This window comes from Girardinichthys multiradiatus, chromosome 15 (assembly GCF_021462225.1).
Source record: "Girardinichthys multiradiatus isolate DD_20200921_A chromosome 15, DD_fGirMul_XY1, whole genome shotgun sequence".
Classification (NCBI taxonomy): Eukaryota; Metazoa; Chordata; class Actinopteri; order Cyprinodontiformes; family Goodeidae; genus Girardinichthys; species Girardinichthys multiradiatus.
In genome coordinates, this window is record NC_061808.1 from 16,280,398 (window position 1) to 16,296,679 (window position 16,282).

Below are 16,282 nucleotides of genomic sequence, written 5' to 3' on the forward strand. Positions count from 1 at the left end.
TGGAGTATCACGAGTTATAATATTCTTTTAAATATAATCAGTGACATCTGATGTTAGAACTCTGATGTTTTGAGTCCTATTGTGACCAGTGACAGCTGGTTTTAAGCTAATCACTTGGTACATCAATAATGTGCAGTTGTGGTTTATTCATTCACATCTATGTACAGTGCAAGCTGTTCATAATAATGCCCACCCAGCGATGCCACAATGTTGTAAATATGAATCTGAGAATATTATTTAATATTTAATATTAATATTAAATAAGGTAAGGTGACGGTATTAGGACAGAATAGAAAGGTGTGAGACGCGCTCTGGCATTATTGAACAGCATAAACTTTGCACATATATGGAATGAATTCACACAATTTCTTAAAATACAAGAATTTATTAACAAAAATAAGTCAACTCAAAGTCAAACATATTTCAATCAACAAACTCTTTACTATGCTAAAACAATTCAACTAAACTACCAAGCAGAATGAAAGAATAAGGAAGACTAATGGGCTACGTACAATATAAACAAGTTGATTAAAGATGATTGGAAATCATGACCAAAAGAGTGATGCAACATTACCATGCAATGTTTATGTTTGAGAACCAAGGATTATCTTGAAGAATCTGGAAATGAAGTTAAGTTAGTCTTGGAACTAACTTAGGCAATAATCAGCAAACGTTTAGACCACCCTTCACAATTCAAGATCAGATAAAATATTATTTTAATAAAATAATGTTTTAAATAATGATCTACTGAATAAAACCAACCTTCTGGATGACCATTTCACATCAGTGTCTAATTAGCTACCTTTAGTTATTGAAATAATATTCGAAGAAAGATTATAAAAGGGGTATTTTGGAAATGCGCCAAATCTTTCTGGAGAAATGGGACTTAATGGTGTTGACTTAGTTATCAAATCTAGTAAATGATGTTCAGGGACGATTATTCACTAGCTTGAAAACCAACCACCTTTCTGTTTAATAGTCTTAGTGCTACCATGTGTCTTTATCCAGCTAGCCGTTGAGCTAACAAAGAAGCGGAGAGCTTAGCACCAGAATCAACACATACCTTTAAAATACCAGGGTTAATAAAAGGGTTAAAATGCATAAGCGCGGACGGCGCGTTATGAGCAATGTTCTGGTTAAAACCACCCTTTAAATAAAGTTTATCTTAACTTTAAAACATACAAAGAACACAGAACCGGCGTGTGCCGTAGCTAGCCTACTAGCACTAAAGATAGCCAGGTTCCACAAATCAAAACTTCATAACATGAAAACGTTTAGATCATTTCATCCTAAACCTATCTGTTAATCTGCCCAAACCTAACCTCTGACCATGGTGAGTAAACATTGTCCAAGGGTGATGAAGTTCGAATAAACGTCCACAGTCAACAAGCGGTTGGCTTTCAGCTAACCTCTGCGTTCGCTCTGTGAACAATAGGGTTAGCTCCGGAGAGCTGGGCGACTCGTTCGGTCCGTTAACCAGCTGTTCGTTACCGTAAACACGGTGGTGCAAGCCGTGGTTCGTCCTTCAGGCTCGGCTTGTAGAAACAGCTTCTCTGCCGGGGATCTCTCTCTGCGACACAGTTTTGCTTCTGCGGGACTTCGGAGAGAAAGGTAAGCAACTCTTACACCTTAATTTCCCCGTTCATGAATGAAAATACCGGATACACAGACAGTATTTCATTCTACTTAACTTTGCATATGATCGATGATCGTATGGCTTTGGATCCAGTTGAGTCTTTGCCAGCAAAAGACATCAGCGCGCTTTGTTCCCTCCTTTCCCGATGGCCATCGGTGTGGAAGAGAAAGATATGTGGGAAGGGTGGGGGTCTTATACGGGCAGTGGTATCACTGGGACGTCCTCTGCTACCCCCCTTCCCCCTTCGGAGTTGTGCTTTATTTTAGGTAATGGCGCCACAGGAAGTCCGCACTTATCCCCTTTCCTGGCTGTGCTGGAAGAAGGTTAATGCACTTTATTTTGAAAAGGTCCAGAAAAGTCTCTACCGGAGTTTTAATGTGGAAATCCATGGCTGTAGTTCCCAACAGCAATAACGTGGACAAGGACTTTTACGTGGACTTTTGAGCACGGTGAAGTTTGTTTGGATACTGGATATTGGTGCTCCACTGATTCAGCAGGATCTTCCTCCCGTTTGATTAGATGTAGGCTGTCTGATTATGGGCAGCTGCTCTCTGCCTGCTTCCTCCTCCTGCAGATGGTGGTTCACTTAAGGACTGTCAATAGATTTCTGAACCAAACACACTGTTTCATGGTGGTATTGTTTTGTGTGTTTTGGGAATATGTGTATGCATCTGAACAACTGATTTCATGTGTGATCAGCTCATTTAGGATATTAAATAGCGCACTCCCTGCATGTAATTCAGAAAGTTGTTATGGTGTCCTTTTTCTTTTCTTTCAGCATTCAGACACGGTTCATGATTTGTAAATGGTAAAATTTTATTTTGTTTAATCTGCTCCAGCCATATTATAGTAATATTATAGAAGTGGCTCTTGAGTTTTATTAACTTTTCCCTGTACCACCTCTTTGAAAACCTTCTCATTTCTCTTCGTCCCATGGCCAATCAGTGAACAGCAGTCTGTTCACGTCACATGTAGTTCCTACTCAGCCTCGATCGTAGCAGTTTCTGAGCAGAGACCAATAAAACAGGTAATAGGCCAGAAAAACCAGTAATGAGTAAGGTTTGAGCATTTCTTGTGTCAGGGGTAGACTCGCTCTGTTAGATCGTCAAAATAATTTGCATGGCCTACATTACAATTTTGCAAACCATGAACATGAACATTTTATGAACATAGTCACACAGGTTGCTGGTAACACTATGGGTGCGGCTCGTATAAAATCCCAAACAAAAAGGTATCAGGAGTTCAATTTAATCCGGGATCCCAGTAAAGTGCATTAAAAATTGGATTGGGGTCCTGGTCAAGGGACTTTGAACATTTCTACTTTATACATTGTCAAACTTTGTGATTTACCAAATCTTTTAAAAACAGATCTATAACTTGAGATAACCCATCAATATGTGTCCCTTTAACTGGGAATATGTGTAATACCAATTCCCAATCAGACATTACAATGAAACAAGGAGATGTAGCTACTATTAATACGAATCTATGGTGTAATACTGTTTAGTTTTGTTGTAATACAAGGTGTATGGAAGAAGCCAGAAAGCAATTTAGTGCTAAAAATACAAGGTCCCCATCAGAAAGGTTCATAACTCTGGGCTGATCTTATTAAGCAGCTGTCAGCACAAAACAGCCTAGTGATCAGAGTTGTCTCTAAGGACTATACATTTGCATACATTTATTTCAAAAACAAGCTTGCAGGGTCTGTCACCCAGAATAGTTTAAAAATTACATGTTTTCAATAATTAATCAAAATCTTCTGATGGATTAACAACATAAAACACAGATTGATCCAGTAAATATTTTTTGTTTAAAAATTGTTTTTCTTTCTTATGTGGTTTGTTAAAATCAGGGAAGTTCTCATAGTGTTCCTTTGATAAATTATCATGTGTCTTAACTTTTACAGATTTTCAGGAACCTTATGCTGTGGTGGTCCTTTTAGAAAAAGATTTAGTGGTGATCGACCTTGCACAAAATGGGTAAATCTTACTTTCTTGACTATGTTATTTAAAGCTGCTTCAACCACTAAAGTTGTCTTAGGAGTACTTTTGTTTCCATTGTTTTGTTTTGTCATTATGCAGAATATGACTAAGCACATCAAACAAGCATTTAGTACTTCTATAAATGTGGAAACACTTCCTTTATAATAAGTTGTGTGATCAGTGTCTGTTCCTTCTTGTTAACAGTTACCCCATATTTGAGAACCCATATCCTTTAACAATCCATGAGTCTCCTGTAACGTGCTGTGAGTACTTCGCCGACTGCCCTGTGGACCTCATTCCTGCACTTTACTCTGTTGGCTCACGGCAGAAACGGCAGGGTTACAGCAAAAAGGTACTGTAAAGCACAGCTATCATATCTCATTGATAAAGGCTCCTTTCTATGTTCAATGTGCTTTAAAAGAGAAACAAAACAAAATTAGCAGCACATATGAAGGAAAATGCATTTTCACTCTGCGTATTATCTGTAAAGGCATTTATTCAGCGAAGCATCATTTAGAGTTGTAAAAAGTACTTCCCCATTTGAAGATTGTTTCTGTTTTAATTTTTTGTGACACCTGTTTCAGATGATTAAACAAAATTTACTAAATGACAAAGATAACCTGAGTAAAAAACTGTCTTCAATTGAGGATGTATTGAGAAAAATAAAATCAAACCAACTAGGTCTAATGTAAAAATCCAATTTCCACTCTTGTTAGGCTATGAGTTACATCTGACTTGCCTCCATTGAATGGTACAGTTTCACTACCCTTATGAACACCTCAGAATTGCCTGAGTTGAATCAAGAAATCAAAATAAAACCTGTATGGCAACATGAAATAGGATAAAAGATCTCAAAAAGCAACACGGTATGCCCTGATATCAGAAAAGAAGAGCAGAGAAGCAAAGTCATTAAAATCTATTGCTTTGAAAATTGCTAAAAAGTCATTCCTCAGGATTATCCACAAATAGAGAAAACATTGAACAGTGGAGAACCTTCCCCTATTGTAGTAGTCTAGCCACTTTCTAGTATTGGTCAGCCTACCAAAAATATCTCAGGAGCGCATCAGCAACTCTTCCAAAGGTCACAAAGAACCCAGAACAACATCTAATGCACTGGAAGCCTCACTTGTCTCAGTTAAGATCAGTGTTTCTAAGGCAAAGCAGACTGCTGACCAAATATAAAAGAAACATTTGCCAAAACACATCTTGTTTATCCCCATGACTTTTGGAGAAAATATTCTGTGAATTGCTGAGACAAGTTGATTTTGGGAACATATGCCTTTGGAGTAAATCCATTGCAGCATACGAGCAGTCAAACATGATGGTGGTAAGGTGACGGTGTACAACTATTTTGCCTCTTCAGAACTGGGATGAGTTGCCATAATTATTGAAACCATGGATTCTGGTCTCTACAAGAAATTGCAGTAGGAGAATTTCTGGCCATTATTTCATGGCTTTATGCTCAAGTACCCTTGGATTATATAGCAGGGAGATGATGCACATCCAATCATCAAGTCCACCTCTGTATGACTCAAAAAAAAAAAACATAAAGGAAGGATTTGGAGTGGCCTAGTCAAAGTGTGCACATAAATGTAAATGAGATTCTCTGGCATGACCTTACACAAACTATTCATACTCAAAAACATTCACATTTTGCTGATTTAAAACAATTCTGCAAAGATTAGTGGCCAAGATTTATGTTTATTCAGGTCATCATTATGTGATATCTTTTTGTTTTTATCTAAAACTTGTCAATGTGACAAAAATGCAAAAACAAAATAAATCGGTAGAGGGCAAATATACAGTACAGACCAAAAGTTTGGACACACCTTCTCATTCAAAGAGTTTTCTTTATTTTCATGACTATGAATATTGTAGCTTCACACTGAAGGCATTAAAACTATGAATTAACACATGTGGAATTATATACTGAACAAAAAAGTGTGAAACAACTGACAATATGTCTTATATTCTAGGTTCTTCAAAGTAGCCACCTTTTGCTTTGATTACTGCTCTGCACACTCTTGGCATTCTGTTGATGAGCTTCAAGAGGTAGTCACCTGAAATGGTTTTCACTTCACAGGTGTGCCCTGTCAGGTTTAATAAGTGGGATTTCAAGCCTTATAAATGGGGTTGGGACCATCAGTTGTCTGTGCAGGAGGTGGACACAGTACACAGCTGATAGTCCTACTGAATAGACTGTTAGAATTTGTATTATGGCAAGAAAAAAGCAGCTAAGTAAAGAAAAACAAATGGCCATCATTACTTTAAGAAATGAAGGTCAGTCAGTCCGAACAATTGCGAAAACTTTGAAAGTGTCCAAAAGTGCAGTCGCAAAAGCCATCAATCGCTACAAAGAAACTGGCTCACATGAGGACCACCCCAGGAAAGGAAGACCAAGAGTCACCTGTGCTGCGGACGATAAGTTCATCCGAGTCACCAGCCTCAGAAATCGCAGCTTCACAGCAGCTCAGATTAGAGAACAGGTCAATGCCACACAGAGTTCTAGCAGCAGACACATCTCTAGAACAACTGTTAAGAGGAGACTGTGTGAATCAGGCCTTCATGGTAAAATAGCGGCTAGGAAACCACTGCTGAGGACAGGCAACAAGCAGAAGAGACTTGTTTGGGCTAAAGAACGCAAGGAATGGACATTGGACCAGTGGAAATCTGTGCTTTGGTCTGATGAGTCCAAGTTTGAGATATTTCGTTCCAACCACCGTGTCTTTGTGCGGCGCAGAAGAGGTGAACGGATGGACTCTACATGCCTGGTTCCCACCATGAAGCATGGAAGAGGAGGTGTGATGGTGTGGGGCTGCTTTGCTGGTGACACTGTTGGGGATTTATTCAAAATTGAAGGCATACTGAACCAGCATGGCTACCACAGCATCTTGCAGCGGCATGCTATTCCATCCGGTTTGCGTTTAGTTGGACCATCATTTATTTTTCAACAGGACAATGACCCCAAACACACCTCCAGGCTATGTAAGAGCTATTTGACCAAGAAGGAGAGTGATGGGGTGCTGCGCCAGATGACCTGGCCTCCACAGTCACTGGACCTGAACCCAATCGAGATGGTTTGGGGTGAGCTGGACCACAGAGTGAAGGCAAAAGGGCCAACAAGTGCTAAGCATCTCTGGGAACTCCTTCAAGACTGTTGGAAAACCATTTCAGGTGACTACCTCTTGAAGCTCATCAACAGAATGCCAAGAGTGTGCGGAGCAGTAATCAAAGCAAAAGGTGGCTACTTTGAAGAACCTGGAATATAAGACATAATTTCAGTTGTTTCACACTTTTTTGTTCAGTATATAATTCCACATGTGTTAATTCATAGTTTTGATGCCTTCAGTGTGAAGCTACAATATTCATAGTCATGAAAATAAAGAAAACTCTTTGAATGAGAAGGTGTGTCCAAAATTTTGGTATGTACTATAATTTAATTGTAATATAACTCTAATACACAATATTTTGTATTCCATGGGTTCTTTAGGTTTTTGTATCACGAAATGTTTTCATTAAGCTTAAGTATTTTCTTATGGATAAACTATTATTTGAAAAGTTCTTCTTAAGTGACATAAAAACATTTTTACCCTTTGGTACTAGCTGGCCCAAGATATATATTTTTTAAAGATCTATATTTAAAATGTCTACACTGAGAACTAAGTGGAACGAAAGTCAAATTCCTTGTTTGTGTTCACAAACTTGGTGCATGAGGCTGATTTTGATTCAAACCTTTGAAAATTTAGTTTAATAAATATTCATACTTTTCAAGTTGTAGCCGAGCAAAAGGTCAGGACAGATGGGGTGAGCTTGCTCTTTTTATTACATATAGTAGTCTGTGTCCATCGGGTAGTAAAATGTGGCACTTTTTAACAGCAGCTACTTTTGCTACATGTAAAAATAATCTATTTTTATCTGTGATATTCATTGCCTTTAAAAATACTTAAAAACATTCACCTTTCAATCCTTTTGCTTTACCCGCTAAAGGCTGTTAAAGGTCACAGGGCAATCACAAGAAGTTTTGCACATTTTGTCAGATTACAACCACAAACTTTACCTAACTTTATTAGGATTAAACATGACAGACCAATACAAATGATTGTGAATTAGATGGGAAATGACACAGGGTTTTTAAAGATTTCTACTAATAAATATCTGAAAGTTGGCTTATATTTGCATTAAGCCCTCTATACATTGATAACCCTAAATAAAAATCTAGAGCAGCCAATTACCTCAGACGTCTCTTAATAAGGAAAATAGATTCCATCTTTGCATGATTTAATACTTTTGCAAAGCATCGGATACTATAGATGAAATATGACAGGGTTGTTTAGTTATAATCAGCAAGTACTATTGCAAAACTGACCTTTTAACATCATCAGTTAATATTTTAGATTCATATATGTAACATTTTGTAAAGTTTATTTTAAACCAGAAAGTTATAATTTGTGCTGAACTAATTTACCCTTTATATCTTACCGATTCATAATGTATAAATTATGTATGTAAATTATTTAAAAAAACACACTCTAACCTTTATGCCATACTCCAGGAAGAACAAAGTTGCTATAATAAAGGGCACTTTTATGTAACAAAATCTCAACCAAAGTATGTTCATCAATATTTTGATGAAGCGAAATATGCATAAATCTAATACTACTCAGCAATTCTCTTTTCTTTGCTGCACACCTCCACTCTCCTCTTATTCTTTTCTGCCTTCCCTATATCATACCAGACAGACCCCCTACTTCTCTTTCAGCCATTATGTATGCTTATGTTCTTTTCCTTGTCGCCTTGTTCAGCTTTCTGTATAAAATGTCAGAATGCACTGACCTGAACTGGCAACCTAACCTCTTCTTTTTTTTTCCTGCTGAAGAAAAGCTTCCCTGAGCTGCAGGGGGCCTTCTCATATGAAGATCACAATGAGTCATACTGGTGACCTTTGTATGTGTCAACGGCTTGAGAGCCAGACCCCCTGCTGACATACACACAGTCTCTCACAGAGGTGTATAATGTGTTATTGCAATACACCCTGAGAGAGATGCCGAAAGACTCCCTGCATATTTTCCTGTTTAAACTCACACATGAAGACATCATCTCTGTCTAGAAGCAGTGTGTATAATGACACCTGTTTATTGAAATAGGTTTTAACTAACATGTATTTCCTGTCTTCATCAAGGAGTGGCCTATTAGTGGTGGAAACTGGGGACAGGGCACACAGAGCTACTCCGAGATCATCATCACTGGGTAAGGCGATATGTCATTATCATGATGCTGCAATTGTTTCCCAACTCGACTGCAGTCTTAGGTGAACTCCACAAGAAAGACTGTAACTTTTTCTTCACAACGGACCCCTAATTTGTTTATGTGTGATAAGAGACAGCAGAAACAGGGTTTTCTAACAGATCAGTGGCACTGCAGAGAAGACATTCAGTTATGGGGAGTAAGAACTCCTCCTTTCTGTTCACCTCTGTGTGCATCCCCACATCATGGGGCTGTCACCACCATGTTTCAGTGTGGGAAAATATGTTCAGAATGATGCGCCACTTTAGTTTTCCACCACACATGTCCTGCATGTAGGTCAAAAGGTCCAGTTTCATTCTCATCTGACCAGATCACCTTCTTCCACATGTTGGCTGTGTCTCCTTCATGATCTGCGGCAAACTTCAAGCTGGAGTTCCTGTCATAACCATAATCATAACCAGTAGTTGTCCTGTCAACATATCCTCCTGTCTGAACTGTGGATCTCAGCAGCCTCTTGAGGGATGCAGTGACCCTCTGCGCTGTCTCGCTGTTTAATGTTCCCTGCCCTTGTAATTTTTTTATGATGGCTTAAACAGTGCTTTATGAGATCTCCAACGGTAGAGAAACTATTTTCTCTCCTAACCTTGCTTTAGACCTCTTCACAACTTTATCCCTGTACTGTCAACTTTGGTTTTTGGTCTTCATGATGCAGTTTGTTCAGTAATATTCTGTGACAAACTGCTGAAGCCTTCAGAGAACAGCCATATGGGGATTTAATTACACTAAAGTGGACTCTACATGCTAATTTTCTGAAGGCAGTCAGTTTTTTGGGGGAGAGATCATAGTAAAGAGGGAGAAATACAAATGCCCACCTATTTTTCAGATGTTTATTGGTAAATAGCTTTGAAAATCAAATTTAAATCTAAATTTCTTTTTTTTTCAGAGTACAATATACAACTTTTCTTGGTCGCTAACACAAAATTGTAATATGACAAAATATTCCGAGGGTGTGAACCTTTTTGCAAAATACCATATACGTCCTTTTCATGTACTATTATAGGTTTTTGCCTGCTAATTCTAATAATCTATGAATTTATTGTTTTGTTACTCAAGAGCTCCTTGAAATTCCTACGGTGGATATTTTTATTTAAGTAGTTGTGAATTTTATATAGCTGTTTCTTTTGGTAAAAGTTGATACAGTAGATGGATGTAAAAATTTAATTAATTCCCAATATGTTTGTTTTCTGTTCTGTTCTCTTTTTTTAATTCCAGGCATGCTGATGGAACAGTGAAGTTCTGGGATGCCTCTGCAAGTATGTCATCCTCACTGTTCATCTATTTATCCTTTTTTCTGTTTTTATGTTACGAATTACATAATTAGATTTTGGTAAACCTTGAGTCAAAATGGGAAATATGAGATAACATCTAAAATATTCATTTTTAGAGATTATTTTTGTTTGGGTTTGTTCTCACAGCAGTGATTAAAAGCCTCATTCAGCTCTGTGGTTTATATTCCTAAAACTGCAACTAACATTTTCTTCCCTCTTCTTCTTTCAGTAATGCTTCAGGTGCTCTATAAGCTAAAAACAGCCAAGGTTTTTGAGAGGAACCGATCCAAGGAAGACAAGGGCAGCATTGAGGTGGCGGACGAAGATCCCTTTGCCATTCAGATTATGGCCTGGTGCCCCGAAAGCAGGATGCTTTGTGTGGCTGGGGTGTCAGCCAATGTTATCATCTATCGCTTCAGCAAGCTTGAAGTAACTACTGAAGTGGTGCAGGTGCGTTCCCGTTGTTACTTTTGTTTAAAATTTTGTTTTTTTTACTTTGCAGAAAGTCTTATTGAATCAGCTGCAACAATGTAAACATAGACACAACAACAAAAAGTCTGGAATATCAGTTCAGTATTTTCTAGGTCTAAACAGGGATTGAAAAAAATGTGTAATTGTATTTGCAGACTTTATTCTCATCCCATTGTCTTAATGTTGTGTCTTTCTTTCTTGATCTCCATCCTTTCTTCTTACCTTGTGTCTGTCCCTCTTTCTTCTTTAACCCTTTCTTATGCTCTTTTTCTTTCCTTTCTAGTTCAATTTCTCTCCTTTGTTCTTTGTGTTCTTCCTTTCTTCCTTCTTTCTTCTCTCCTTCCTTTGTTCCTTGTGTTCTTATTTCTTTCCCTCATTGTCTTTTCTGCCTTACCTTCTGTCTTCCTGTCCTTGTATCCCAGCTCCCTTCATTTAGTTCTTCCCAGTATCTTGTCACTCCATTCTATTGTGTGTTCCATTTCTTTCTTTCCTTCATTGTGTCCTTCTTTCCTTCTGCTCTTTGTGTCATTCCTTCTGTTATTTCCTTCATTTTGTCCTTCCTTCTGTCCTCTCTTGTGCCCTTGCCTGTGTCCTTCATTCTCTCCCTATTTGTATCCTTTCTTCTGTGCTTCCTACCTTTGTCTATTTTTGTAGTTCCTTCCTTCTTTCATTTCTTCCCTGGTGTCCTTCCTTTCTTTCCTAATATCCTAATCTTTTTTGTGCTTCCTTCCATGTCTCCTTTCTTTCTGTCTTTCCTTGTTTCTTCTCTTGTGTCCTTTTTTTCCTTTCTTTTGACCTCCCATCTTTCTTCATATGTTTCTGTCTTTTCTTCCCCCATTTCTTCATTCCTTGTGCTTTCTTTTGCCCTTTTTGGAATTATTTTTGTTCTGCCTCAAATCCTTGTCTTTCTTTCTTTCTTTCTTTCTTTCTTTCTTTCTTTCTTTCTTTCTTTCTTTCTTTCTTTCTGTCTTTCTGTCTGTCTGTCTGTCTGTCTGTCTGTCTGTCTGTCTGTCTGTCTGTCGAACTTCAATATTCTAGGTTTTAAAATGCACATTAACCTCTGAGAGCTCTGAAGAGTTGAGTTTTGAGAAGTTAGACATTTTTACACGAGACCTGTGTAGAAACCTTTCAGAAGGACAAGGCAAACACAACCCTTGTTTTCTTATGATGTGCTTTCAACACTCGGTTTTTCTCCTGATTTTAGATGCTGAGACATATAAACACACACTCAGAGGCAGTGAGGTTGCCATGCCAACAGACAGCAGTGAAGCAAGCAAAGCTAGACCAACGCTATAATCTTCTTTGATAGCAACCTAAGTGTTAATGGCAATGCAGTCTGTGTTTAGCTGAATAAAAACAAATGCAGTTAATCTCTTCTCTGCGCCTTTGCTGCACCTGGCTCTTTTCAGTCAGTGTGTAGGCAGTGCTGTGATGTGTCTCGCTGATGCCCTCTTTTTTTAAGTTCAGAACTGTTTGTCATAAATATTTAAAACTCTCAAAAAGCGTTCATGAATTTAAAGAGCCTGATCAAACTTTCACACTACCCCCCACACCCCTGATAAATGCTGCAATGTGGAATCAGGGCTAGATATGAGGATGAAGCTTGAACAGTGTCTCTTTGCATAAGGCCAAACTTCTACATAACCTTGTAGGAGTGAAGATAGAGGAGAGCAGAGAGAGGGAGAGAATCTGAAGAAGGGCACTGATCACTCTAAACTCCCACATGTCAGTAGGGCTAATGAGGCTGACAGAATGCCAAAAAGAAAAGCTTATCGGCATTGTGTTTGAGCTCAGAAGCTGTGTGTATCTTTGCGAAGGCGGAGGTTGCAAAGGGGTAGTCTGGAGGGGGATTTAGAAAGGATGGAGTATTTCAGTATTAGAGGACCTCTATGATTTTCAGTCTGCCCACACACATACCAACACGTCACTGACAAATCCATTTCATCAAAGGCGACTGTCTGAATGTATGCAGATGTCATTCACCAACACATTATTATCCTGTTGTTTGAATAATTGTTGTTACTATACAGGGTTTTGTAAAGGTATGTATAAACTTCTTCACATTTTGTCACATTAACACACAGAGTTGTTTATTGGGATTTTATGTGACTCAACTCAAAGGAGCCATGCAGTAGAAGGAAAAAGTCATATGTTTTATAACTTTGCAAATAAAATTCATAATAAAAAAGTACAACTTAGCAATGGCTATAAACTTGGTGTGGCTCGTCCACAATGGGGGACAATGGAGAGGGTGGGGGCCCAGAGTTCCACATGCGGTCTGAAAGTCAGTGTGGAGCAGATTAAAACGATGCGGGAGGGGCTGCCCATCTCGGAGTGGAGAGACAGACTCACGGCTGTGCATTCCCCAAAGCTGTCAGCAGGCCTGATCATCCCTACTAAATTAAAATTATGTTCCTATTCACGAAAAGCGTGCATTTGTGTTCAGCTTTGCTCAGTTAATACTATGTGGAACCACCTTTATCTGCAATTTCAACTAAAGGTATTTTAGGGCACGTCTCTGGCAGCTTTACACATCCAGAGAGTGAAGTTGTTGCCAATTTGCCTTTGCAGAAATAGTGTAAACTCAGGCTTTTTGGTTGGACAGTACCTGGATTCTCAATTGGATTTAGGTCTGAACTTTGACTTGGCCATTCTGAATCATGAATATGTTAATACTCCTTGCATTTTCCACGTAGACACAAATGGTCAGTTTTGATGTCATCTGACCAGAGCATTTCTTTAAATTTGCTGTGACCATTACTTAGCTGCCCTTACACAGCAGATATTCTTATGGCTTCCTTTCAACAATGGTTTACTTCTTCCAAGGATTAATAAAGGCCAGATCTTTGGATTGTATGACCAATAGTTATCCTGTTCCAGATTCTCCCACCTGAGCTGTGGATCTCTGCAGCTGCTTCAGAGTTACCAGGGGCCTCTTAGCTGATTCCCTGAATAAAGCTCTCCTCACCCGACCTGTCAATTTAGGTGTCATGTTTTGGTAGGTTTACAGTTACAGCACTGACCTGCCTGGTGTGTTGATTGGTCTTTATCATGCTGTTTGTTTGCTTAGCCCTTCACAGAACAACCGCATTACAATGAGATTTAATAACACTTAGTTTTTAGGTGTATACAGGCTTGTAGTTGTAATGTGACAAAATGAGGAAGGTCGAAAATGTATGAATAATTTTGCAAGGCACTGTGTAAATGAAGTACATACCGTACCAGAAAACACTATATATGTTAATCCATGAATGTCAAAACCTCTTTGATAAAAAAAGTAGAAATTTGACTGGAAATGTCTGGAATCTTCAAATTGAAAATGCATAAGAAGCTGGCGATTTGCTAATATATTCTGATCTCTGCCGTCATTCTGTGCACATCTGTGTGTGTTTACAGTTACTAGAGGTGCGGATGCAGTACGAGCTGAGTGAAACTGAGTCTCCAGATGGCGGAGGTGGGGAGCAAACATCGGCACATCCCACCCCTGGTGCCTCCCCTCAGACGAGCGGCCCACCTTCACACCCTTCCACCAGCAGCAACAACTCTGACGGAGGCAACATACCCTGCCTTAAGTATGAGACAGACATGCACACAAAGGGGCTTACATGAAAGAAGCAGGAGCACTAACACACACAAGATTCTTGCTTTTAGCCTCAAGCACAGTTGCGTAGAATTAGTCAGAGGCCTGGAGCATTCCCGGCCACAGCCTCCCCATCATCCCCCTGCAGACACTTTTGCCAGACTCTCAATATGCCGAGCTGCTTCACATATCTAGCGGCAGTGCTTGTGCTTCTCTTGGTTTTGTCTTCTCATTTTGTTTTTGCTTCCTTCTTTTCTCATTTTTTTTTGCCCTTCTCTACAGACTGCGAAGTACTCCCTTGAAGCAGTCTCCAGGTTACCAAGTGGATTTGGTGGTCCAGTCAGTGTGGGTGAGTGGAGAGCCTCCTCAGCAGATCACAAGTCTGGCGCTGAATTCCTCCTACGGCCTGTAAGTGGACACACAGAGTTTGTAAGAACACTGGCATCTATTTTATCTTTATCCAGCTGTTCTGTCTGAAATCAGCAATTTTTGATTTTATTATAGTGCCTTGCAAAAGTGTTCATACTCCTGAATGTTTTTATTCACTTTACAACCCCAAACTTCAATTGTGTTTGTGACTGATCAACACAAAGTGAATGTTGAAGGAAAATGATAAATAGTTTTCAAAAACCTTTGTTTTCTTTACATAATTCAAAGTGTGCTGTGCATTTTAATGTAGCCCTCCTGAGTCTATACAGTTGTACAACCAAGCTTTCACTCTAGTTTTTTACGATATGTCTTTACCATCTACAGGCCCAGATGTTTGCCCATTTTACTTAGATGAGTTTTACTAAGCTAAGTCAGATTGAATGGATTGGGTCTAGGCATGGGCTTAAAAGGTACCACCAAAGTTTCAAAATCACTCCAACAAACTGTTCCTACATTTGTTTAATTTTCTTTTGGATTGATAAAGTATTTGAATTTAAGTTAATAAAGTCCTATAAATGGCATTTTAGAGAAAGTTTCAGAATTTTCTCCTATCAAACGTTTCCACTAAATTTAATATGTTTTTACCTTATATTTTTGCCTTAATCTTCATATCAAAACATAATACAATTTTTTTTTTTATCTATAACATTATTATAGCTTTAAACTAATAAATTAAAGCTGTTCTGTCATGTTTTACATTTGTGTTTAACATGTTTGCATAAATACCTGTATTTTCACTCAAGGTCATTTTAGTAGCTCTGTTACTTTTCATTCAAATCAATTCTTTTTAAGAACTAAAATTCTTCTTGTGGTGCATAAAAATTGATTTTTCTGGACAATTATCCTCACCGGTACTGGATGCTGTGCAACTGAAAGGTTTTTTGCTAATACGTTTTTACTTTTGGACATTTGTTATGTTGTGTCACCATAGCAAATAGGTGTTTTTTTTTACAACCGGGAGCAGCTGATTAACATCTCAAAACCCCAAATAATACTTCAACTACAACCTCAAATCCTTGAGAAGCTGAAAAAGAGGCATGGATGCAGAGCAGGAGCAAAGGAAAGAGAGAAAAGGAGGGAGTTCAAACCATCTCTTCCATGAATTATGATGGGCAATGTGAGATCGTTGTGAAACAAGTTGAATGAACTCCAAGCCCTACAAAGGATCCAGGCAGAGTATTGGGAATGCAGTATTATGTGTTTCACTGAGACATGGCTGCAGGATCTGCCAGGCTTTCTGATCATACGAGCAGACAGAGATTTAAAAAGGAGCAGTAAACGCAAAGAAGGTGGACTTGCAGTACTTGTGAACAAAAGATTGTGTCATCCAGGGCATGTTACTGTGAAGTGTCATCTCTGCAGTCCAAATATTGAACTGTTAGCACTAAGTTTTCATCCACAGTATTTACCCAGAGAGTTCACCAGTGTTATATTGGCAACAGTTTACGTTCCACCTTTAGCTGTTGATGACACTGCAGGTTATGACATCAGCTCAGTTGTTGCTAAGCTACAGACGCAACACCCCAATGTGTTTGTGGCAATATCTGATGATTTTAACCATGCATCAGTTTTTGCTACACTTCCAACATTTCAACAGTTTGTCAGCTGCTCT

The 16,282-nt window shown here is 38.7% G+C and overlaps 1 protein-coding gene across 1 annotated transcript in view; it reads left to right on the plus strand.

Moving 5' to 3' along the window:
* The window catches only part of stxbp5a (syntaxin binding protein 5a (tomosyn)), a 181,558-nt gene that overhangs the window by 139,024 nt on the left and 26,252 nt on the right, over nt 1-16,282 (plus strand). Inside the window, exons 12-18 of the mRNA XM_047388111.1 lie at nt 3,543-3,615; nt 3,823-3,970; nt 8,798-8,865; nt 10,135-10,175; nt 10,420-10,640; nt 14,058-14,233; nt 14,524-14,649. Coding sequence (XP_047244067.1) covers nt 3,543-3,615; nt 3,823-3,970; nt 8,798-8,865; nt 10,135-10,175; nt 10,420-10,640; nt 14,058-14,233; nt 14,524-14,649 — 853 coding nt within the window. The remainder of the gene's footprint in view (nt 1-3,542; nt 3,616-3,822; nt 3,971-8,797; nt 8,866-10,134; nt 10,176-10,419; nt 10,641-14,057; nt 14,234-14,523; nt 14,650-16,282) is intronic.